Raw genomic sequence first — 26,280 nt, forward strand, 5'->3', positions numbered from 1 at the left:
CCCTGACTTGAGTCTGGGTTTTTGGAGCTACCCAGTCCAGAATAGTCTGGATCTTGGGTTGGAGTGGCTGAACTTGGCCTCCACCTACAAGGTGTCCCAAGTAAACCACAGTTCCCTGCCCTATCTGGCATTTGGATGCCTTGATAGAGAGGCCTGCAGATTGCAGAGCCTTCAAAACCTTCCTCAGGTGGACCAGGTGATCCTGCCAGGTGGAGCTAAAGACAGCAATATCATCAAGATAAGCTGTGCTAAAGGACTCCAAGCCAGCAAGGACTTGATTCACCAACCTTTGGAAGGTGGCAGGGGCATTCTTTAAACCAAAGGGCATAACAGTAAACTGATAATGCCCATCAGGTGTGGAGAATGCGGTCTTTTCTTTTGCTCCAGGTGCCATTTTTATTTGCCAGTACCCTGCTGTCAAGTCAAAGGTACTTAAGAATTTGGCAGCACCTAATTTGTCTATGAGCTCATCAGCTCTTGGAATTGGGTGGGCATCTGTCTTGGTGACAGAATTGAGCCCTCTGTAGTCCACACAAAACCTCATCTCTTTCTTTCCATCTTTGGTGTGAGGTTTGGGGACTAAGACCACTGGGCTAGCCCAGGGGCTGTCAGAGCGCTCAATTACTCCCAATTCCAGCATCTTGTGGACTTCCACCTTGATGCTTTCCTTAACATGGTCAGATTGTCTAAAGATTTTGTTCTTGACAGGCATGCTGTCTCCTGTGTCCACATCATGGGTACACAGGTGTGTCTGACCAGGGGTTAAGGAGAAGAGTTCAGGAAACTGTTGTAGGACTCTCCTACAATCAGCTTGCTGTTGGCCAGAGAGGGTGTCTGAGTAGATCACTCCATCTACTGTGCCATCTTTTGGGTCTGATGACAGAAGATCAGGGAGAGGTTCACTCTCTGCCTCCTGATCCTCATCTGTTACCATTAACAGATTGACATCAGCTCTGTCGTGGAAGAGCTTAAGGCGGTTTACATGGATCACCCTCTTGGGGCTCCTGCTTGTGCCCAGGTCCACCAAGTAGGTGACCTGACTCTTCCTCTCTAGTACTGGGTAAGGGCCACTCCATTTGTCCTGGAGTGCCCTGGGAGCCACAGGCTCCAGAACCCAGACTTTCTGCCCTGGTTGGAACTCAACCAGTGCAGCCTTTTGGTCATACCAAAACTTCTGGAGCTGTTGGCTGGCCTCAAGGTTTTTGGTTGCCTTTTCCATGTACTCTGCCATTCTAGAGCGAAGGCCAAGTACATAGTCCACTATGTCCTGTTTAGGCTCATGGAGAGGTCTCTCCCAGCCTTCTTTAACAAGGGCAAGTGGTCCCCTTACAGGATGACCAAACAGAAGTTCAAAGGGCGAGAATCCTACTCCCTTCTGTGGCACCTCTCTGTAAGCGAAAAGCAGACATGGCAAGAGGACATCCCATCTCCTTTTGAGTTTTTCTGGGAGCCCCATGATCATGCCTTTTAATGTCTTGTTGAATCTCTCAACCAAGCCATTAGTTTGTGGATGGTATGGTGTAGTGAATTTATAGGTCACTCCACACTCATTCCACATGTGCTTTAGGTATGCTGACATGAAGTTGGTACCTCTGTCAGACACCACCTCCTTAGGGAAACCCACTCTGGTAAAGATACCAATGAGGGCCTTGGCTACTGCAGGGGCAGTAGTCGACCTAAGGGGAATAGCTTCAGGATACCTGGTAGCATGATCCACTACTACCAGGATATACATATTTCCTGAGGCTGTGGGAGGTTCTAGTGGACCAACTATGTCCACACCCACTCTTTCAAAGGGAACCCCCACCACTGGAAGTGGAATGAGGGGGGCCTTTGGATGCCCACCTGTCTTACCACTGGCTTGACAGGTGGGGCAGGAGAGGCAAAACTCCTTAACCATGTTGGACATATTGGGCCAGTAGAAGTGGTTGACTAACCTCTCCCACGTCTTGGTTTGTCCCAAATGTCCAGCAAGGGGAATGTCATGGGCCAATGTTAGGATGAACTTCCTGAACAGCTGAGGCACTACCACTCTCCTAGTGGCACCAGGTTTGGGGTCTCTGGCCTCAGTGTACAGGAGCCCATCTTCCCAATAGACCCTATGTGTTCCATTTTTCTTGCCTTTGGACTCTTCAGCAGCTTGCTGCCTAAGGCCTTCAAGAGAGGGACAGGTTTCTTGTCCCTTACACAGCTCCTCCCTTGAGGGTCCCCCTGGGCCTAAGAGCTCAACCTGATAAGGCTCCAGCTCCAAAGGCTCAGTTCCCTCAGAGGGCAGAACTTCTTCCTGAGAAGAGAGGTTCCCTTTCTTTTGCTGTGTTGCAGTTGGTTTCCCAACTGACTTTCCTGTTCTCTTGGTAGGCTGGGCCATTCTTCCAGACTCCAGCTCTACTTGTTCACCCTGTGCCTTGCATTGTGCTCTTGTTTTCACACACACCAGTTCAGGGATGCCCAGCATTGCTGCATGGGTTTTTAGTTCTACCTCAGCCCATGCTGAGGACTCCAGGTCATTTCCAAGCAGACAGTCCACTGGGATATTTGAGGAGACCACCACCTGTTTCAGGCCATTGACCCCTCCCCATTCTAAAGTAACCATTGCCATGGGATGTACTTTTCTCGGATTGTCAGCGTTGGTGACTGTGTAAGTTTTTCCAGTCAGGTATTGGCCAGGGGAAACCAGTTTCTCTATCACCATGGTGACACTGGCACCTGTATCCCTCAGGCCCTCTATTCTAGTCCCATTAATTAAGAGTTGCTGTCTGTATTTTTGCATGTTAGGCGGCCAGACAGCTAGTGTGGCTAAATCCACCCCACCCTCAGAAACTAGAGTAGCTTCAGTGTGGACCCTGATTTGCTCTGGGCACACTGTTGATCCCACTTGGAGACTAGCCATACCAGTGTTACCTGGATGGGAGTTTGGAGTGGAACCTTTCTTGGGACAGGCCTTGTCTCCAGTTTGGTGTCCATGCTGTTTACAGCTATGACACCAGGCCTTTTTGGGATCAAAGTTTTTACCCTGGTACCCATTGTTTTGTGAAGAGGCTCTGGGCCCACCCTCCTGTGCAGGTTTTTGGGGGCCTGTAGAAGACTCTTTACTATTTTTAGTTTTGGTTGTCTCATCACCCTTCTGCTGGGGAGTCTTTGTGACCCCTTTCTTTTGGTCACCCCCTGTTGAAGTCTTGGACACCCTTGTCTTGACCCAATGGTCCGCCTTCTTTCCCAATTCTTGGGGAGAAATTGGTCCTAGGTCTACCAGATGCTGATGCAGTTTATCATTGAAACAATTACTCAATAGGTGTTCTTTCACAAATAAATTGTACAGCCCATCATAATTACTTACACCACTGCCTTGAATCCAACCATCTAGTGTTTTCACTGAGTAGTCAACAAAGTCAACCCAGGTCTGGCTCGAGGATTTTTGAGCCCCCCTGAACCTAATCCTGTACTCCTCAGTGGAGAATCCAAAGCCCTCAATCAGGGTACCCTTCATGAGGTCATAAGATTCTGCATCTTTTCCAGAGAGTGTGAGGAGTCTATCCCTACACTTTCCAGTGAACATTCCCAAAGGAGAGCACCCCAGTGAGATCTGTTCACTTTTCTGGTTACACAAGCCCTCTCAAAAGCTGTGAACCATTTGGTGATGTCATCACCATCTTCAAATTTTGTCACAATCCCTTTGGGGATTTTTAACATGTCAGGAGAATCTCTGACCCTATTTATATTGCTGCCACCATTGATGGGTCCTAGGCCCATCTCTTGTCTTTCCCTTTCTATGCTAGGAGCTGTCTCTCTAAAGCCAATCTTTTGGCCATCCTGGCTAACAGGAGGTCATCTTCACTGAGAGCATCCTCAGTGATTTCAGAAATGTGGGACCCTCCTGTGAGGGACTCACTATTTCTGACTAACACAGTTGGAGACAGGACTTGAGGGGTCCTGTTCTCCCTATTTAGGACTGGAGGAGGGACATTGGCCTCCAAGTCACTAATTTCTTCCTCTGTGAGGTCATCATCAGAGGGGTTGGCTTTTTCAAACTCTGCCAACAGCTCCTGGAGCTGAATTTTGGTAGGTCTGGAGCCAATGGTTATTTTTTTGATATTACAGAGAGACCTTAGCTCCCTCATCTTAAGATGGAGGTAAGGGGTGGTGTCGAGTTCCACCACCTGCATCTCTGTATCAGACATTATTCTGCTAAGAGTTGGAATACTTTTTAAAGAATCTAAAACTGTTTCTAGAATCTAATTTCAAACTATTAACAAACTTTTAAACTCTAAAAAGACAATGCTAAACAGGGACTTAACACACAAGGCCCTAGCAGGACTTTTAAGAATTTAGAAAAATTTCAAATTGCAAAAATGAATTTCTAATGACAATTTTGGAATTTGTCGTGTGATCAGGTATTGGCTGAGTAGTCCAGCAAATGCAAAGTCTTGTACCCCACCGCTGATCCACCAATGTAGGAAGTTGGCTCTGTATGTGCTATTTCACAGTAAGGAATAGCATGCACAGAGTCCAAGGGTTCCCCTTAGAGGTAAGATAGTGGCAAAAAGAGATAATACTAATGCTCTATTTTGTGGTAGTGTGGTCGAGCAGTAGGCTTATCCAAGGAGTAGTGTTAAGCATTTGTTGTACATACACATAGACAATAAATGAGGTACACACACTCAGAGACAAATCCAGCCAATAGGTTTTTGTATAGAAAAATCTCTTTTCTTAGTTTATTTTAAGAACCACAGGTTCAAATTCTACATGTAATATCTCATTCGAAAGGTATTGCAGGTAAGTACTTTAGGAACTTCAAATCATCAAAATTGCATGTATACTTTTCAAGTTATTCACAAATAGCTGTTGTAGGAAGTTGGCTCTGTATGTGCTATTTCAAAGTAAGGAATAGCATGCAGAGTCCAAGGGTTCCCCTTAGAGGTAAAATAGTGGTAAAAAGAGATAATACTAATGCTCTATTTTGTGGTAGTGTGGTCGAGCAGTAGGCTTATCCAAGGAGTAGTGTTAAGCATTTGTTGTACATACACATAGACAATAAATGAGGTACACACACTCAGAGACAAATCCAGCCAATAGGTTTTTATATAGAAAAATATCTTTTCTTAGTTTATTTTAAGAACCACAGGTTCAAATTCTACATGTAATATCTCATTCGAAAGGTATTGCAGGTAAGTACTTTAGGAACTTCAACTCATCAAAATTGCATGTATACTTTTCAAGTTATTCACAAATAGCTGTTTTAAAAGTGGCCACTTAGTGCAATTTTCACAGTTCCTAGGGGAGGTAAGTATTTGTTAGGTTAACCAGGTAAGTAAGACACTTACAGGGCTTAGTTCTTGGTCCAAGGTAGCCCACCGTTGGGGGTTCAGAGCAACCCCAAAGTCACCACACCAGCAGCTCAGGGCCGGTCAGGTGCAGAGTGCAAAGTGGTGCCCAAAACACATAGGCTAGAATGGAGAGAAGGGGGTGCCCCGGTTCCGGTCTGCTTGCAGGTAAGTACCCGCGTCTTCGGAGGGCAGACCAGGGGGGTTTTGTAGGGCACCGGGGGGGACACAAGCCCACACAGAAATTTCACCCTCAGCGGCGCGGGGGCGGCCGGGTGCAGTGTAGAAACAAGCGTCGGGTTCGCAATGTTAGTCTATGAGAGATCTCGGGATCTCTTCAGCGCTGCAGGCAGGCAAGGGGGGGGTTCCTCGGGGAAACCTCCACTTGGGCAAGGGAGAGGGACTCCTGGGGGTCACTTCTCCAGTGAAAGTCCGGTCCTTCAGGTCCTGGGGGCTGCGGGTGCAGGGTCTCTCCCAGGTGTCGGGACTTTAGGTTCAAAGAGTCGCGGTCAGGGGAAGCCTCGGGATTCCCTCTGCAGGCGGCGCTGTGGGGGCTCAGGGGGGACAGGTTTTGGTACTCACAGTATCAGAGTAGTCCTGGGGTCCCTCCTGAGGTGTTGGATCGCCACCAGCCGAGTCGGGGTCGCCGGGTGCAGTGTTGCAAGTCTCACGCTTCTTGCGGGGAGCTTGCAGGGTTCTTTAAAGCTGCTGGAAACAAAGTTGCAGCTTTTCTTGGAGCAGGTCCGCTGTCCTCGGGAGTTTCTTGTCTTTTCGAAGCAGGGGCAGTCCTCAGAGGATGTCGAGGTCGCTGGTCCCTTCGGAAGGCGTCGCTGGAGCAGGATCTTTGGAAGGCAGGAGACAGGCCGGTGAGTTTCTGGAGCCAAGGCAGTTGTCGTCTTCTGGTCTTCCTCTGCAGGGGTTTTTCAGCTAGGCAGTCCTTCTTCTTGTAGTTGCAGGAATCTAATTTTCTAGGGTTCAGGGTAGCCCTTAAATACTAAATTTAAGGGCGTGTTTAGGTCTGGGGGGTTAGTAGCCAATGGCTACTAGCCCTGAGGGTGGGTACACCCTCTTTGTGCCTCCTCCCAAGGGGAGGGGGTCACAATCCTAACCCTATTGGGGGAATCCTCCATCTGCAAGATGGAGGATTTCTAAAAGTTAGAGTCACCTCAGCTCAGGACACCTTAGGGGCTGTCCTGACTGGCCAGTGACTCCTCCTTGTTATTCTCATTATTTTCTCCGGCCTTGCCGCCAAAAGTGGGGCCTGGCCGGAGGGGGCGGGCAACTCCACTAGCTGGAGTGTCCTGCTGGGTTGGCACAAAGGAGGTGAGCCTTTGAGGCTCACCGCCAGGTGTGACAATTCCTGCCTGGGAGAGGTGTTAGCATCTCCACCCAGGGCAGGCTTTGTTACTGGCCTCAGAGTGACAAAGGCACTCTCCCCATGGGGCCAGCAACATGTCTCGGTTTGTGGCAGGCTGCTAAAACTAGTCAGCCTACACAGATAGTCGGTTAAGTTTCAGGGGGCACCTCTAAGGTGCCCTCTGTGGTGTATTTTACAATAAAATGTACACTGGCATCAGTGTGCATTTATTGTGCTGAGAAGTTTGATACCAAACTTCCCAGTTTTCAGTGTAGCCATTATGGTGCTGTGGAGTTCGTGTTTGACAGACTCCCAGACCATATACTCTTATGGCTACCCTGCACTTACAATGTCTAAGGTTTTGTTTAGACACTGTAGGGGTACCATGCTCATGCACTGGTACCCTCACCTATGGTATAGTGCACCCTGCCTTAGGGCTGTAAGGCCTGCTAGAGGGGTGTCTTACCTATACTGCACAGGCAGTGAGAGGCTGGCATGGCACCCTGAGGGGAGTGCCATGTCGACTTACTCGTTTTGTCCTCACTAACACACACAAGCTGGCAAGCAGTGTGTCTGTGCTGAGTGAGAGGTCTCCAGGGTGGCATAAGACATGCTGCATCCCTTAGAGACCTTCCTTGGCATCAGGGCCCTTGGTACTAGAAGTACCAGTTACAAGGGACTTATCTGGATGCCAGGGTCTGCCAATTGGGGATACAAAAGTACAGGTTAGGGAAAGAACACTGGTGCTGGGGCCTGGTTAGCAGGCCTCAGCACACTTTCAATTGTAAACATAGCATCAGCAAAGGCAAAAAGTCAGGGGGCAACCATGCCAAGGAGGCATTTCCTTACACAACCCCCCCCCAAACGAAAGAGGATGAGACTAACCTTTCCCAAGAGAGTCTTCATTTTCTAAGTGGAAGAACCTGGAAAGGCCATCTGCATTGGCATGGGCAGTCCCAGGTCTGTGTTCCACTATAAAGTCCATTCCCTGTAGGGAGATGGACCACCTCAACAGTTTAGGATTTTCACCTTTCATTTGCATCAGCCATTTGAGAGGTCTGTGGTCAGTTTGAACTAGGAAGTGAGTCCCAAAGAGGTATGGTCTCAGCTTCTTCAGGGACCAAACCACAGCAAAGGCCTCCCTCTCAATGGCACTCCAACGCTGCTCCCTGGGGAGTAACCTCCTGCTAATGAAAGCAACAGGCTGGTCAAGGCCATCATCATTTGTTTGGGACAAAACTGCCCCTATCCCATGTTCAGAGGCATCAGTCTGCACAATGAACTGCTTAGAATAATCTGGAGCTTTGAGAACTGGTGCTGAGCACATTGCTTGTTTCAGGGTGTCAAAGGCCTGTTGGCATTCCACAGTCCAGTTCACTTTCTTGGGCATTTTCTTGGAGGTGAGTTCAGTGAGGGCTGTCACAATGGATCCATATCCCTTCACAAACCTCCTGTAATACCCAGTCAAGCCAAGGAATGCCCTGACTTGAGTCTGGGTTTTTGGAGCTACCCAGTCCAGAATAGTCTGGATCTTGGGTTGGAGTGGCTGAACTTGGCCTCCACCTACAAGGTGTCCCAAGTAAACCACAGTTCCCTGCCCTATCTGGCATTTGGATGCCTTGATAGAGAGGCCTGCAGATTGCAGAGCCTTCAAAACCTTCCTCAGGTGGACCAGGTGATCCTGCCAGGTGGAGCTAAAGACAGCAATATCATCAAGATAAGCTGTGCTAAAGGACTCCAAGCCAGCAAGGACTTGATTCACCAACCTTTGGAAGGTGGCAGGGGCATTCTTTAAACCAAAGGGCATAACAGTAAACTGATAATGCCCATCAGGGGTGGAGAATGCTGTCTTTTCTTTTGCTCCAGGTGCCATCTTGATTTGCCAGTACCCTGCTGTCAAGTCAAAGGTACTCAGAAATTTGGCAGCACCTAGTTTATCAATGAGCTCATCAGCTCTTGGAATTGGATGGGCATCTGTCTTGGTGACAGAATTGAGCCCTCTGTAGTCCACACAAAACCTCATCTCTTTCTTTCCATCTTTGGTGTGAGGTTTGGGGACTAAGACCACTGGGCTAGCCCAGGGGCTGTCAGAGCGCTCAATTACTCCCAATTCCAGCATCTTGTGGACTTCCACCTTGATGCTTTCCTTAACATGGTCAGACTGTCTGAAGATTTTGTTCTTGACAGGCATGCTGTCTCCTGTGTCCACATCATGGGTACACAGGTGTGTCTGACCAGGGGTTAGGGAGAAAAGCTCAGGAAACTGTTGTAGGACTCTCCTACAATCAGCCTGCTGTTGGCCAGAGAGGGTGTCTGAGTAGATCACTCCATCTACTGTGCCATCTTTTGGGTCTGATGACAGAAGATCAGGGAGAGGTTCACTCTCTGCCTCCTGATCCTCATCTGTTACCATCAACAGATTCACATCAGCCCTGTCATGGAAGAGCTTAAGGCGGTTCACATGGATCACCCTCTTGGGGCTCCTGCTTGTGCCCAGGTCCACCAAGTAGGTGACCTGACTCTTCCTCTCTAGTACTGGGTAAGGGCCACTCCATTTGTCCTGGAGTGCCCTGGGAGCCACAGGCTCCAGAACCCAGACTTTCTGCCCTGGTTGGAACTCAACCAGTGCAGCCTTTTGGTCATACCAAAACTTCTGGAGCTGTTGGCTGGCCTCAAGGTTTTTGGTTGCCTTTTCCATGTACTCTGCCATTCTAGAGCGAAGGCCAAGTACATAGTCCACTATGTCCTGTTTAGGCTCATGGAGAGGTCTCTCCCAGCCTTCTTTAACAAGGGCAAGTGGTCCCCTTACAGGATGACCAAACAGAAGTTCAAAGGGTGAGAACCCTACTCCCTTCTGTGGTACCTCCCTGTAAGCGAAAAGCAGACATGGCAGGAGGACATCCCATCTCCTTTTGAGTTTTTCTGGGAGCCCCATGATCATGCCCTTTAATGTCTTGTTGAATCTCTCAACTAAGCCATTAGTTTGTGGATGGTAAGGTGTAGTGAATTTATAAGTCACTCCACACTCATTCCACATGTGCTTTAGGTATGCTGACATGAAGTTGGTACCTCTGTCAGATACCACCTCCTTAGGGAAACCCACTCTGGTAAAGATACCAATGAGGGCCTTGGCTACTGCAGGGGCAGTAGTCGACCTAAGGGGAATAGCTTCAGGATACCTGGTAGCATGATCCACTACTACCAGGATATACATATTTCCTGAGGCTGTGGGAGGTTCCAGTGGACCAACTATGTCCACACCCACTCTTTCAAAGGGCACCCCCACCACTGGAAGTGGAATGAGGGGGGCCTTTGGATGCCCACCTGTCTTACCACTGGCTTGACAGGTGGGGCAGGAGAGGCAAAACTCCTTAACCATGTTGGACATATTGGGCCAGTAGAAGTGGTTGACTAACCTCTCCCACGTCTTGGTTTGTCCCAAATGTCCAGCAAGGGGAATGTCATGGGCCAATGTTAGGATGAACTCTCTGAACAGCTGAGGCACTACCACTCTCCTAGTGGCACCAGGTTTGGGGTCTCTGGCCTCAGTGTACAGGAGCCCATCTTCCCAATAGACCCTATGTGTTCCATTTTTCTTGCCTTTGGACTCTTCAGCAGCTTGCTGCCTAAGGCCTTCAAGAGAGGGACAGGTTTCTTGTCCCTTACACAGCTCTTCCCTTGAGGGTCCCCCTGGGCCTAAGAGCTCAACCTGATAAGGTTCAAGCTCCAAAGGCTCAGTTCCCTCAGAGGGCAGAACTTCTTCCTGAGAAGAGAGGTTCCCTTTCTTTTGCTGTGTTGCAGTTGGTTTCCCAACTGACTTTCCTGTTCTCTTGGTAGGCTGGGCCATTTTTCCAGACTCCAGCTCTACTTTTTCACCCTGTGCCTTGCATTGTGCTCTGGTTTTCACACACACCAGTTCAGGGATACCCAGCATTGCTGCATGGGTTTTTAGCTCTACCTCAGCCCATGCTGAGGACTCCAGGTCATTTCCAAGCAGACAGTCCACTGGGATATTTGAGGAGACCACCACCTGTTTCAGGCCATTGACCCCTCCCCATTCTAAAGTAACCATTGCCATGGGATGTACTTTTCTCTGATTGTCAGCGTTGGTGACTGTGTAAGTTTTTCCAGTCAGGTATTGGCCAGGGGAAACCAGTTTCTCTGTCACCATGGTGACACTGGCACCTGTATCCCTCAGGCCCTCTATTCTAGTCCCATTAATTAAGAGTTGCTGTCTGTATTTTTGCATGTTAGGCGGCCAGACAGCTAGTGTGGCTAAATCCACCCCACCCTCAGAAACTAGAGTAGCTTCAGTGTGGACCCTGATTTGCTCTGGGCACACTGTTGATCCCACTTGGAGACTAGCCATACCAGTGTTACCTGGATGGGAGTTTGGAGTGGAACCTTTCTTGGGACAGGCCTTGTCTCCAGTTTGGTGTCCATGCTGTTTACAGCTATGACACCAGGCCTTTTTGGGATCAAAGTTTTTACCCTTGTACCCATTGTTTTGTGAAGAGGTTCTGGGCCCACCCTCCTGTGCAGGTTTTTGGGGGCCTGTAGAAGACTCTTTACTATTTTTAGTTTTGGTTGTCTCATCACCCTTCTGCTGGGGAGTCTTTGTGACCCCTTTCTTTTGGTCACCCCCTGTTGAAGTCTTGGACACCCTTGTCTTGACCCAATGGTCCGCCTTCTTTCCCAATTCTTGGGGAGAAATTGGTCCTAGGTCTACCAGATGCTGATGCAGTTTATCATTGAAACAATTACTCAATAGGTGTTCTTTCACAAATAAATTGTACAGCCCATCATAATTACTTACACCACTGCCTTGAATCCAACCATCTAGTGTTTTCACTGAGTAGTCAACAAAGTCAACCCAGGTCTGGCTCGAGGATTTTTGAGCCCCCCTGAACCTAATCCTGTACTCCTCAGTGGAGAATCCAAAGCCCTCAATCAGGGTACCCTTCATGAGGTCATAAGATTCTGCATCTTGTCCAGAGAGTGTGAGGAGTCTATCCCTACACTTTCCTGTGAACATTTCCCAAAGGAGAGCACCCCCGTGAGATCTGTTCACTTTTCTGGTTACACAAGCCCTCTCAAAAGCTGTGAACCATTTGGTGATGTCATCACCATCTTCATATTTAGTTACAATCCCTTTGGGGATTTTCAACATGTCAGGAGAATCTCTGACCCTATTTATGTTGCTGCCACCATTGATGGGTCCTAGGCCCATCTCTTGTCTTTCCCTCTCTATGGCTAGGATCTGTCTTTCCAAAGCCAATCTTTTGGCCATCCTGGCTAACTGGATGTCCTCTTCACTGGAGTTATCCTCAGTGATTTCAGAGTTGTTGGTCCCTCCTGTGAGGGAACCAGCATCTCTGACTATTATTTGTGGAGTCAGGGCTTGAGAAGCCCTGCTCTCCCTAAGTAGGACTGGAGGGGGGGAATTTCCCTCCAAGTCACTATCTTCATCCTCTGAGTTGCCATCCTCAGAGGGGTTGGCCTTTTCAAACTCTGCCAAAAGCTCCTGGAGCTGTACTTTGGTAGGTTTGGGGCCCATTGCTATTTTCTTTAGTTTACAGAGTGACCTTAGCTCTCTCATCTGTAGATGGAGGTAAGGTGTGGTGTCGAGTTCCACCACATTCACATCTGTGCTAGACATTATGCTTCTAAAAGTTGGAATACTTTTTAAGAAACTAAAACTGGTTCTAGAATCTAATTCAAACTTTTAACAAACTTTTAAACTCTAAAAGAAATGCTAAACAGGATCTAACACAAGGCCCTAGCAGGTCTTTTAAGAATTTAGAAAACTTTTCAAATTGCAAAAATCAATTTCTAATGACAATTTTGGAATTTGTCGTGTGATCAGGTATTGGCTGAGTAGTCCAGCAAATGCAAAGTCTTGTACCCCACCGCTGATCCACCAATGTAGGAAGTTGGCTCTGTATGTGCTATTTCAAAGTAAGGAATAGCATGCACAGAGTCCAAGGGTTCCCCTTAGAGGTAAAATAGTGGTAAAAAGAGATAATACTAATGCTCTATTTTGTGGTAGTGTGGTCGAGCAGTAGGCTTATCCAAGGAGTAGTGTTAAGCATTTGTTGTACATACACATAGACAATAAATGAGGTACACACACTCAGAGACAAATCCAGCCAATAGGTTTTTATATAGAAAAATATCTTTTCTTAGTTTATTTTGAAAACCACAGGTTCAAATTCTACATGTAATATCTCATTCGAAAGGTATTGCAGGTAAGTACTTTAGGAACTTCAACTCATCAAAATTGCATGTATACTTTTCAAGTTATTCACAAATAGCTGTTTTAAAAGTGGCCACTTAGTGCAATTTTCACAGTTCCTAGGGGAGGTAAATATTTGTTAGGTTAACCAGGTAAGTAAGACACTTACAGGGCTTAGTTCTTGGTCCAAGGTAGCCCACCGTTGGGGGTTCAGAGCAACCCCAAAGTCACCACACCAGCAGCTCAGGGCCGGTCAGGTGCAGAGTGCAAAGTGGTGCCCAAAACACATAGGCTAGAATGGAGAGAAGGGGGTGCCCCGGTTCCGGTCTGCTTGCAGGTAAGTACCCGCGTCTTCGGAGGGCAGACCAGGGGGGTTTTGTAGGGCACCGGGGGGGACACAAGCCCACACAGAAATTTCACCCTCAGCGGCGCGGGGGCGGCCGGGTGCAGTGTAGAAACAAGCGTCGGGTTCGCAATGTTAGTCTATGAGAGATCTCGGGATCTCTTCAGCGCTGCAGGCAGGCAAGGGGGGGGGTTCCTCGGGGAAACCTCCACTTGGGCAAGGGAGAGGGACTCCTGGGGGTCACTTCTCCAGTGAAAGTCCGGTCCTTCAGGTCCTGGGGGCTGCGGGTGCAGGGTCTCTCCCAGGTGTCGGGACTTTAGGTTCAAAGAGTCGCGGTCAGGGGAAGCCTCGGGATTCCCTCTGCAGGCGGCGCTGTGGGGGCTCAGGGGGGACAGGTTTTGGTACTCACAGTATCAGAGTAGTCCTGGGGTCCCTCCTGAGGTGTTGGATCGCCACCAGCCGAGTCGGGGTCGCCGGGTGCAGTGTTGCAAGTCTCACGCTTCTTGCGGGGAGCTTGCAGGGTTCTTTAAAGCTGCTGGAAACAAAGTTGCAGCTTTTCTTGGAGCAGGTCCGCTGTCCTCGGGAGTTTGTCTTTTCGAAGCAGGGGCAGTCCTCAGAGGATGTCGAGGTCGCTGGTCCCTTCGGAAGGCGTCGCTGGAGCAGGATCTTTGGAAGGCAGGAGACAGGCCGGTGAGTTTCTGGAGCCAAGGCAGTTGTCGTCTTCTGGTCTTCCTCTGCAGGGGTTTTTCAGCTAGGCAGTCCTTCTTCTTGTAGTTGCAGGAATCTAATTTTCTAGGGTTCAGGGTAGCCCTTAAATACTAAATTTAAGGGCGTGTTTAGGTCTGGGGGGTTAGTAGCCAATGGCTACTAGCCCTGAGGGTGGGTACACCCTCTTTGTGCCTCCTCCCAAGGGGAGGGGGTCACAATCCTAACCCTATTGGGGGAATCCTCCATCTGCAAGATGGAGGATTTCTAAAAGTTAGAGTCACCTCAGCTCAGGACACCTTAGGGGCTGTCCTGACTGGCCAGTGACTCCTCCTTGTTATTCTCATTATTTTCTCCGGCCTTGCCGCCAAAAGTGGGGCCTGGCCGGAGGGGGCGGGCAACTCCACTAGCTGGAGTGTCCTGCTGGGTTGGCACAAAGGAGGTGAGCCTTTGAGGCTCACCGCCAGGTGTGACAATTCCTGCCTGGGAGAGGTGTTAGCATCTCCACCCAGGGCAGGCTTTGTTACTGGCCTCAGAGTGACAAAGGCACTCTCCCCATGGGGCCAGCAACATGTCTCGGTTTGTGGCAGGCTGCTAAAACTAGTCAGCCTACACAGATAGTCGGTTAAGTTTCAGGGGGCACCTCTAAGGTGCCCTCTGTGGTGTATTTTACAATAAAATGTACACTGGCATCAGTGTGCATTTATTGTGCTGAGAAGTTTGATACCAAACTTCCCAGTTTTCAGTGTAGCCATTATGGTGCTGTGGAGTTCGTGTTTGACAGACTCCCAGACCATATACTCTTATGGCTACCCTGCACTTACAATGTCTAAGGTTTTGTTTAGACACTGTAGGGGTACCATGCTCATGCACTGGTACCCTCACCTATGGTATAGTGCACCCTGCCTTAGGGCTGTAAGGCCTGCTAGAGGGGTGTCTTACCTATACTGCACAGGCAGTGAGAGGCTGGCATGGCACCCTGAGGGGAGTGCCATGTCGACTTACTCGTTTTGTCCTCACTAACACACACAAGCTGGCAAGCAGTGTGTCTGTGCTGAGTGAGAGGTCTCCAGGGTGGCATAAGACATGCTGCATCCCTTAGAGACCTTCCTTGGCATCAGGGCCCTTGGTACTAGAAGTACCAGTTACAAGGGACTTATCTGGATGCCAGGGTCTGCCAATTGGGGATACAAAAGTACAGGTTAGGGAAAGAACACTGGTGCTGGGGCCTGGTTAGCAGGCCTCAGCACACTTTCAATTGTAAACATAGCATCAGCAAAGGCAAAAAGTCAGGGGGCAACCATGCCAAGGAGGCATTTCCTTACAGCTGTTTTAAAAGTGGACACTTAGTGCAATTTTCACAGTTCCTAGGGGAGGTAAGTATTTGTTAGGTTAACCAGGTAAGTAAGACACTTACAGGGCTTAGTTCTTGGTCCAAGGTAGCCCACCGTTGGGGGTTCAGAGCAACCCCAAAGTCACCACACCAGCAGCTCAGGGCCGGTCAGGTGCAGAGTTCAAAGTGGTGCCCAAAACACATAGGCTAGAATGGAGAGAAGGGGGTGCCCCGGTTCCGGTCTGCTTGCAGGTAAGTACCCGCGTCTTCGGAGGGCAGACCAGGGGGGTTTTGTAGGGCACCGGGGGGGACACAAGTCCACACAGAAATTTCACCCTCAGCAGCGCGGGGGCGGCCGGGTGCAGTGTAGGAACAGGCGTCGGGTTCGCAATGTTAGTCTATGAGAGATCTCGGGATCTCTTCAGCGCTGCAGGCAGGCAAGGGGGGGATTCCTCGGGGAAACCTCCACTTGGGCAAGGGAGAGGGACTCCTGGGGGTCACTTCTCCAGTGAAAGTCCGGTCCTTCAGGTCCTGGGGGCTGCGGGTGCAGGGTCTCTCCCAGGCGTCGGGACTTTAGGTTCAAAGAGTCGCGGTCAGGGGAAGCCTCGGGATTCCCTCTGCAGGCGGCGCTGTGGGGGCTCAGGGGGGACAGGTTTTGGTACTCACAGTATCAGAGTAGTCCTGGGGTCCCTCCTGAGGTGTTGGATCGCCACCAGCCGAGTCGGGGTCGCCGGGTGCAGTGTTGCAAGTCTCACGCTTCTTGCGGGGAGCTTGCAGGGTTCTTTAAAGCTGCTGGAAACAAAGTTGCAGCTTTTCTTGGAGCAGGTCCGCTGTCCTCGGGAGTTTCTTGTCTTTTCGAAGCAGGGGCAGTCCTCAGAGGATGTCGAGGTCGCTGGTCCCTTTGGAAGGCGTCGCTGGAGCAGGATCTTTGGAAGGCAGGAGACAGGCCGGTGAGTTTCTGGAGCCAAGGCAGTTGTCGTCTTCTGGTCTTCCGCTGCAGGGGTTTTCAGCTGGGCAGTCCTTCTTGTAGTTGCAGGAATCTAATTTTCTAGGGTTCAGGGTAGCCCTTAAATACTAAATTTAAGGGCGTGTTTAGGTCTGGGGGGTTAGTAGCCAATGGCTACTAGCCCTGAGGGTGGGTACACCCTCTTTGTGCCTCCTCCCAAGGGGAGGGGGTCACAATCCTAACCCTATTGGGGGAATCCTCCATCTGCAAGATGGAGGATTTCTAAAAGTTAGAGTCACTTCAGCTCAGGACACCTTAGGGGCTGTCCTGACTGGCCAGTGACTCCTCCTTGTTTTTCTCATTATTTTCTCCGGCCTTGCCGCCAAAAGTGGGGCCTGGCCGGAGGGGGCGGGCAACTCCACTAGCTGGAGTGTCCTGCTGGGTTGGCACAAAGGAGGTGAGCCTTTGAGGCTCACCGCCAGGTGTGACAATTCCTGCCTGGGAGAGGTGTTAGCATCTCCACCCAGTGCAGGCTTTGTTACTGGCCTCAGAGTGACAAAGGCACTCTCCCCATGGGGCCAGCAACATGTCTCGGTTTGTGGCAGGCTGCTAAAACTAGTCAGCCTACACAGATAGTCGGTTAAGTTTCAGGGGGCACCTCTAAGGTGCCCTCTGTGGTGTATTTTACAATAAAATGTACACTGGCATCAGTGTGCATTTATTGTGCTGAGAAGTTTGATACCAAACTTCCCAGTTTTCAGTGTAGCCATTATGGTGCTGTGGAGTTCGTGTTTGACAAACTCCCAGACCATATACTCTTATGGCTACCCTGCACTTACAATGTCTAAGGTTTTGTTTAGACACTGTAGGGGTACCATGCTCATGCACTGGTACCCTCACCTATGGTATAGTGCACCCTGCCTTAGGGCTGTAAGGCCTGCTAGAGGGGTGTCTTACCTATACTGCATAGGCAGTGAGAGGCTGGCATGGCACCCTGAGGGGAGTGCCATGTCGACTTACTCGTTTTGTCCTCACTAGCACACACAAGCTGGCAAGCAGGGTGTCTGTGCTGAGTGAGAGGTCTCCAGGGTGGCATAAGACATGCTGCGGCCCTTAGAGACCTTCCTTGGCATCAGGGCCCTTGGTACTAGAAGTACCAGTTACAAGGGATTTATCTGGATGCCAGGGTCTGCCAATTGTGGATACAAAAGTACAGGTTAGGGAAAGAACACTGGTGCTGGGGCCTGGTTAGCAGGCCTCAGCACACTTTCAATTGTAAACATAGCATCAGCAAAGGCAAAAAGTCAGGGGGCAACCATGCCAAGGAGGCATTTCCTTACACAGTCCATCTGCTTCGTGGGCAACTCAAACTTTTTCACAGCTCTATCAAGCAAGTTGTGGAAACCGCCGATGTCACCAGGAGGGGAATCCACAGGAACCGGAGAGGGCAAGGACAGAGTAGGAATTTGATGATAGTCCCACTGTTTTTGCATCCAGTAATTCTCCCTCCTGTCATCAGAAGAGGACAAATCCTGCATAGGGATGGAAATTGGTATCTGTGGCAGTACATTTAATGGCTGGACCCCTGGATGGACCGGAGTAGAAGGCACACAGTGTGCGACAGAAGGCTGCTGAACTTCCAAGCCAGCTGGTGGAAACTGCCTTCTGTAGTCATCCAACATGAGTTGCAGATCAGCTATGCGTGATCCTGGCAAGGAAACCATCTGCTCCCGATAGGGACACTGGTGTGCTTGCGGATAATAAGAGTGCGGATCATGCTGGGTGTCCTCTATATCCCGGCACTTCACATGTAGTTCTGATGGGCTATGAGCAACTCCCAAACGGTACCTCATCTGAGTCCTCTTGTTCTATTAAATGTGTAGGTACCAAAGCTGAAACCCTACTTGGAAACGTCACCAATGGTGAAAGGAAATCAGACTTATGTGCTTTAACCCTCGTCGACAGCATCGTCAATGGCAACACGATGGCATCGTCAACAGGAACATAGCTGGCAACGTCATCGGCATCGTAGCCGGCATCGATGACGGTATCGTCGCCGGCGGAGATATCTCTGGAGAAATTCTCAGACGAGGAAGCAGATGGCGGCAGTCAACGTCAACAGTCTCACCAGCAGTAGCATCGATGGAGAGGCGATGGGCGAGGCAACCATAAACGCCGTTAAGGACGTCAAGACAATCGTCGATGAGGAAGACGCTGCCATAGAGACTGTAGATGTAGTAGCAGTCAATGACGAAGCTGTAAAGACACCTTTAGACACCGCCGGCGACGGTGCTCTCGTCGACGATGTCGTCAGATTTTTCGGCTGGCCTCTTAAAGACATGTTTCACCACAGGTGGCGTTGGAGGCTCAGAAAAGGCTTTTGCTGCGCTCTGAGACAGTTCTTTCTTTAGAGTGTCTTTTAGAAGAAACAGAACTCCTGTGAGGAGAACTGGAAGGACTTCCAGCTTTAGAGGACACCCGTTTGGTCTTTTTATGAGCTTTTTTGGAAGATCCTCTGAGTGAGGTTGAGGAGATCGATCTGCCTCTTCTGTTTTCTGGAGGAAGTTGTAGATTCCTCACCGGCAGAACCAGACACTGGATTAGATCTGGACTTCAACTTCTGGAGCCAAGTTAGTAGCCTACCCTCCCTGTCTGCAAAGTTTGCAGGACCCTTTCTAACAAAACCCTCAGTCTTTGGCCACATGGTCAGGGTAGAGGCAATAAATACAGTCCTTGTGTGGGTCCTCAAAGTGAAATCTTTTCATCCCACAGGTCTTACAGGCTCCGAAAAGGCTTTGCTTCTCTTTATCAGACATGGTGAATTCTCCTCAAAATAGAGTTTCCTTAAGTAAAGCAAGAAGATGACACCTTAATTGCTGTAGGAAATCCTTTTCTGAAGAAAAATAGCAGAAATGAACTTCACTGAAGTGTTGACTGAGCAGAGCTCAATGGAGACTCCCTAGCACGATGTGCAGTAGAAAGTCTGAGGGAAGGGAGCTCCTCAGGAGGGTTCTAGAAGTGGGGGAAGCCTGATTGGCTGGGCCTTGCTTTGGTCCTTTTACTCCGTGATAAGGATAGGCTACTAAAATGAAAGCCTTTAGGCCTTTTCATTGCAGTAGCCTGTATGTATAGCTGTTTTGATGTACCAGGGGATCCCATCTCGACGACGAGGTAGGATTCAAGCATGTGAATCTATGAAAGTTCCAATACTGGAGTAAATGTTTGTCCCTCCTTGGGACGGTTTGGTTACCATCTTGGACACTGACCCGGTCACATGGATAATTTCATGATTGCTAATACCTTTGAATGCAAGCAAATTTTTTCCTTGCATGCCTCTCCTTCGCACTCATGCTCAATGCAGCCACAGCACTTTAAATCGGCTCACTTATGTCAACTGTTTTAATTTTTAAGTGGCAAGAAAAGTCCAGCTAGGAATTTACAACATTAACAGCTGTAACTCAAGCAATCGTGAGACCCATTGTATTACAAATGGTTGTTTTAATTTCTCAATCCAGGTGTAACTGGAAGAGCGGTAATGAAGCCATAGCACAGTAGAGAACAGCTGTCTGCTCTAGAACAGACTTGGATCATCCAAATTAGATGTGGTTGGGATGGCAGCAGGATAGTCTCAAAAGACTCACCTAGAAAGGACAGAGATTTGTCTCTTCACATGTACTGTACAATAGCACTGGTCTTAAAGATGGCTCTACTTCGTGGGACACAGCAGACAAGAAGCATTTCCTTAGATTTCTCAATGTGATCAGACTGATGCTCTGGTCCGAGTAGGAAAATTGTGACGAAGGGAGGCTCCATGGAACCAAGCTGTGGGTCAATTTTGTTAGAATGTCAGAAGCAAAATTAGTAGCATTCATCATTTGCAAGTGAGCTGAGGGAATAAGAGTGACCATTCCAAGAGTGAAACAGGACAGAACACCCGAAAATGCTTTAGAAACATGCTAAAGTTGAAGGCACTAATGAAGTGCATAAACACAGCAAATGCTGCAGAAACAGAATAACGGAAAAATTTGAAGTTTAAAGAATTTCGGTAAAATAGCCTTCTTACAAACCAAAAGAGGGAGGTGCTTATATGTTTTTACATCAATCCATCACTACAAGACAAGAGGGAAGTGGATAACCTATATAATGCGTGCTAGTAGTTTCATAAAACCAATTAGTGATGCTTACAATGGACAAGAAAAACATCTCAAACTGGGCCTTCAGAATGTTATAATTCTGCACTGAGATACTGATAGGAGTGGAGGAGTTACACTTGGTAATGTGTGCTAATCAATGATCCACTAAGGTTTTTGCAGAACAGCTGGGATCTCCAGTGATGCAAGGAGAGGTCCTGAAGATGTTCAGAGGCATAAGGACATGCACTTCATCCAAGAAACTTTCAAATAGGATGTGGTGTTAGAGCAAGGGAGGACTTCCCCCGAACAAGTACTTTTTTTTTACAGTACAGAGCAATAGGTTTTAATAGGGTAATTGAAGGCTCAGCGATTGTTTACTGAGACTTGTTTAAACATCTTAAAAATGTATCACAATCTGTTCATAATATGGGAGAAAACACTTCACAATGAAGAGATGTGCTGATGGAGGCACTGCTCTTAATTTTAAAAGGCTTAAGAATGGTAAAATAGAAAGTCATACTCTGGAGGAAAGGGACCTCACTCATGTAGCGGGTATCTAGAACCCTACAGATGAGAACAGCTTAAAACAACTGAGCACAGATGAATTCCAAAAACGCCGCAACCTACTGCAAATTACATGTACATTAGAGAAGTAGGTTTCCTTATTAATATGATTGAAGGGTGAATGGGGTGCCATATCAGAATGAAAAGCACAAGTGCCTGCAGTTTCATAAATTCTGAGACATGATGTACTGGGAAAACACTAGTATTTTTTCTATCCTGAAATGATGAGACTGCTAACAAACACCCAACATGGCAGCTACTATGGTGGTCACCACTACTGTGACAGCAACATTTCTGTAATGATGAAAATCAAAAAAGATTCAAGTAGCTTTGTTTTACTGAAACATTCACATACCTTGAGAAGTAGGCAGGATCACTAGAGGACACCACCCAGATCAGCATCAAAGGCAGGGTGGGGACACCACTTAAACTGTTAAATATGCGGAGGACACTACATAATGCACAAAGAATCCTGCTTTGGCTAGATGCTATAAGTCCCTAGGATAGGGTGGTCTGAGCAAGGAGTTTGAGAAAGACTTCCCTCGCATTGACCACGAGAGGATGCATCTTTTCCAGGTTAACATTCATTTGTTCTCCTGTCTCCACACGAAGTTGGACTAGGCAGGGCTGTCCACTATCAACATTTGGCTGTCATATCAAGACAGCATCTAACAAGTGTGTAAGGAAATGCCTCCTTGGCATGGTTGCCCCCTGACTTTTTGCCTTTGCTGATGCTATGTTTACAATTGAAAGTGTGCTGAGGCCTGCTAACCAGGCCCCAGCACCAGCACCAGTGTTCTTTCCCTAACCTGTACTTTTGTATCCACAATTGGCAGACCCTGGCATCCAGATAAGTCCCTTGTAACTGGTACTTCTAGTACCAAGGGCCCTGATGCCAAGGAAGGTCTCTAAGGGCTGCAGCATGTCTTATGCCACCCTGGAGACCTCTCACTCAGCACAGACACACTGCTTGCCAGCTTGTGTGTGCTAGTGAGAACAAAACGAGTAAGTCGACATGGCACTCCCCTCAGGGTGCCATGCCAGCCTCTCACTGCCTATGCAAGTATAGGTCAGTCACCCCTCTAGCAGGCCTTACAGCCCTAAGGCAGGGTGCACTATACCATAGGTGAGGGTACCAGTGCATGAGCATGGTACCCCTACAGTGTCTAAACAAAACCTTAGACATTGTAAGTGCAGGGTAGCCATAAGAGTATATGGTCTGGGAGTTTGTCAAACACGAACTCCACAGCACCATAATGGCTACACTGAAAACTGGGAAGTTTGGTATCAAACTTCTCAGCACAATAAATGCACACTGATGCCAGTGTACATTTTATTGCAAAATACACCCCAGAGGGCACCTTAGAGGTGCCCCCTGAAACTTAACCGACTGTCGGTGTAGGCTGACTAGTTCCAGCAGCCTGCCACACCAGAGACATGTTGCTGGCCCCATGGGGAGAGTGCCTTTGTCACTCTGAGGCCAGTAACAAAGCCTGCACTGGGTGGAGATGCTAACACCTCCCCCAGGCAGGAGCTGTGACACCTGGCGGTGAGCCTCAAAGGCTCACCCCTTTGTCACAGCCCAGCAGGGCACTCCAGCTTAGTGGAGTTGCCCGCCCCCTCCGGCCACGGCCCCCACTTTTGGCGGCAAGGCTGGAGGGAACAAAGAAAGCAACAAGGAGGAGTCACTGGCCAGTCAGGACAGCCCCTAAGGTGTCCTGAGCTGAAGTGACTAACTTTTAGAAATCCTCCATCTTGCAGATGGAGGATTCCCCCAATAGGGTTAGGATTGTGACCCCCTCCCCTTGGGAGGAGGCACAAAGAGGGTGTACCCACCCTCAGGGCTAGTAGCCATTGGCTACTAACCCCCCAGACCTAAACACGCCCTTAAATTTAGTATTTAAGGGCTACCCTGAACCCTAGAAAATCAGATTCCTGCAACTACAAGAAGAAGGACTGCCTAGCTGAAAACCCCTGCAGAGGAAGACCAGAAGACGACAACTGCCTTGGCTCCAGAAACTCACCGGCCTGTCTCCTGCCTTCCAAAGATCCTGCTCCAGCGACGCCTTCCAAAGGGACCAGCGACCTCGACATCCTCTGAGGACTGCCCCTGCTTCGAAAAGACAAGAAACTCCCGAGGACAGCGGACCTGCTCCAAGAAAGGCTGCAACTTTGTTTCCAGCAGCCTTGAAAGAACCCTGCAAGCTCCCCGCAAGAAGCGTGAGACTTGCAACACTGCACCCGGCGACCCCGACTCGGCTGGTGGAGATCCAACACCTCAGGAGGGACCCCAGGACTACTCTGATACTGTGAGTACAAAAACCTGTCCCCCCTGAGCCCCCACAGCGCCGCCTGCAGAGGGAATCCCGAGGCTTCCCCTGACCGCGACTCCTTGAATCCAAAACCCGACGCCTGGGAGAGACCCTGCACCCGCAGCCCCCAGGACCTGAAGGACCGGACTTTCACTGGAGAAGTGACCCCCAGGAGTCCCTCTCCCTTGCCCAAGTGGAGGTTTCCCCGAGGAACCCCCCCCTTGCCTGCCTGCAGCGCTGAAGAGATCCCTAGATCTCCCATAGACTAACACTACAAACCCGACGCTTGTTCTAACTGCACCCGGCTGCCCCCGCGCCGCTGAGGGTGAAATTCCTGTGTGGGCTTGTGTCCCCCCCGGTGCCCTACAAAACCCCCCTGGTCTGCCCTCCGAAGACGCGGGTACTTACCTGCTGGCAGACTGGAACCGGGGCACCCCCTTCTCCATTGAAGCCTATGTGTTTTGGGCACCACTTTGAACTCTGCACCTGACCGGCCCTGAGCTGCTGGTGTGGTAACTTTGGGGTTGCTCTGAACCCCCAACGGTGGGCTACTTTGGACCAAGAACTAAGCCCTGTAAGTGTCCTACTTACCTGGTTAACCTAACAAATACTTACCCCCCCTAGGAACTGTGAAAATTGCACTAAGTGTCCACTTTTAAAACAGCTATTTGTCAATAACTTGAAAAGTATACATGCAATTTTGATGATTTGAAGTTCCTAAAGTACTTACCTGCAATACCTTTCGAATGAGATATTACATGTAGAATTTGAACCTGTGGTTCTTAAAATAAACTAAGAAAAGATATTTTTCTATACAAAACCTATTGGCTGGATTTGTCTGAGTGTGTGTACCTCATTTATTGTCTATGTGTATGTACAACAAATGCTTAACACTACTCCTTGGATAAGCCTACTGCTCGACCACACTACCACAAAATAGAGCATTAGTATTATCTATTTTTACCACTATTTTACCTCTAAGGGGAACCCTTGGACTCTGTGCATGCTATTCCTTACTTTGAAATAGCACATACAGAGCCAACTTCCTACAAAGTGCAAACCAAGATTTTTACTTGGCTCCTTCAAATTTTGCAGACAATCATGGTCTTTAGCTGACCCCCAAAGTCCCTATGGGAACTTAAAAGAACTGTAGAGGTTTGAAGTAGCTGTGCAAGAAAGTGTTCAAATTAATAATTAAGAAGTCCTCAATTTCAGAATTCAAGCTCTAAGATATGCGTGAGTCCACATTTCAGTGGGGAGAATTTACAGAAATATCTAGGGATATACATCGCTCCAGCTGCTCCGTATGCCTGAGAGCCAATTATTCTGAGCAGCTACACAAACTCACTTACCTTCAAGCTGAGAACCATGTAGATATTAGGTTACCAGAATTTGCTAGGTTCCGACAATGTAGTGATTAATTGCATATTTGACAGTTAAGGAGGAAACAATGCATGCCGTTGTTTCAGGGGATACAAACACCTGCATTCTTGGAAGTTCTATACGGATGTGCGTAAAGTAATCAGGCAGGGAAGGTGAGTTCTCATGGTTTATTGCTCGGGTAGGTTGATCTATGGGCTGCTTAGAGTTTATAGGAAAATATTTTGTCAGGTAAGTAGTGTGAAAATTCTTCAGTAAGACGGTCTTCAATGTTCAGATACACAAGGAGAAATGAATATGCAGCCTGACATTCAATTTAGCAAGTGAATTTCCTAGATTTTCAGAACGATTTTTCCACCTTTAAAAAGCTGAATAGATTTAGTCGGTTAGGCCGTTCAGTAGAAATCCGATATGTAAAAGGTAAGCAAACTAACCACTTAAATCCATTATTTTGCAAACTATGGCTGATAAAAATGTCAACGTCAGTACAACAGAGGTAAGTGTTTAAATGGGAACCAATGCATACAAAATACTATAGGAGTAAAAGCCACTAAAACATACCCTTTCAAAACGTGGAATTTTCATGTTTTTTAAAGTTGCAGCATCAACCATCACTGGTGGTCCTAGTTCAAACACATTTCGAAGAAACTCATTGGTCTGTAGAGGTGAAATATACATTAGAAATCATAAGTGAAGCAGTTAACTCCGGATTTAAACGAATAATCATTACAAATCATAGCAAACATGAGTGAGCCTAAAGGCACATACACGACTAAATACCACCAAATGTATTCCCACCATGTGGAAGGGCCTATTCCTTAAGTCTAGCTCTCCTCTCTCCAGTTTTGGTTTGTTAGATTATACAATGGGCATACTTTATTATAATGCCTTTTCTAGCTTTTAAGTTTGAAACATGCAGGGCATAAAAATTCACTCCACCAGCCATTTTTGAATCTTCACAAATTGTTGGCAACCGACTTCTCTCCCCCCACCTCCTCACCCAGAGGGCCCTACCCCACTCCTACCCTCCCCACCCCACCAAGCACCTGTCTGCTACCCTCCCCACCTCCAGTGCGGCAAGGTGTAAGCCAACAGGGCCCCTCAAATACAGGGTCATTAAGTTCCTGTTTGAGGAGCTGTATGATGACAAAAGTTCTAAATGGGCTAGATCTTGTCCTAGGATAGATTTACTCCTTTCCCTTAGTCAACTTTGACAATGATTTGGTTTGCAATATCCCCTGTGAGGTAATAAGTTTGGCAGAGCAGGGCTACACATGGCAGGATACCTTCATGTGAAGTCAAGGTGAACTCATTTTCAAAGTAGCAAAGATAGGAGGAGGACAAACCTGGCTTTCTTGCCCACCTTGGGGGTAAACCACCGACACCTATTTTCTTGCTAGGAAAGTTTTTTATTTTTCTCATTCCTTTTGTAGCCCCAGTGTTTTCAGGTCCTAGGCAATAGCTTATCTCCAGCCAGGGAGAAGTATTTTAGTCAGCTGGGCCTTGTAGGAGTCAGGTCCCCCTGCTTTTTTGTTTCACTGAAGCAGACAAGTCACCCAGCTGACCCTTGAACAATTACAAGATGTGAATGCCAGACAAGTCAAGCAATATAATGTGGATACTGCCAGCTACTTGCCAGTCAACTATGTCC

The 26,280-nt window shown here is 48.4% G+C and overlaps 1 protein-coding gene across 1 annotated transcript in view; it reads right to left on the minus strand.

Moving 5' to 3' along the window:
* The window catches only part of IFRD1 (interferon related developmental regulator 1), a 169,542-nt gene that overhangs the window by 18,400 nt on the left and 124,862 nt on the right, over positions 1-26,280 (minus strand). The window contains exon 11 of the mRNA XM_069228959.1: positions 25,191-25,286. Coding sequence (XP_069085060.1) covers positions 25,191-25,286 — 96 coding nt within the window. The remainder of the gene's footprint in view (positions 1-25,190; positions 25,287-26,280) is intronic.

The sequence above is a fragment of the Pleurodeles waltl genome, chromosome 4_1 (genome assembly GCF_031143425.1).
Source record: "Pleurodeles waltl isolate 20211129_DDA chromosome 4_1, aPleWal1.hap1.20221129, whole genome shotgun sequence".
NCBI lineage: Eukaryota > Metazoa > Chordata > Amphibia > Caudata > Salamandridae > Pleurodeles > Pleurodeles waltl.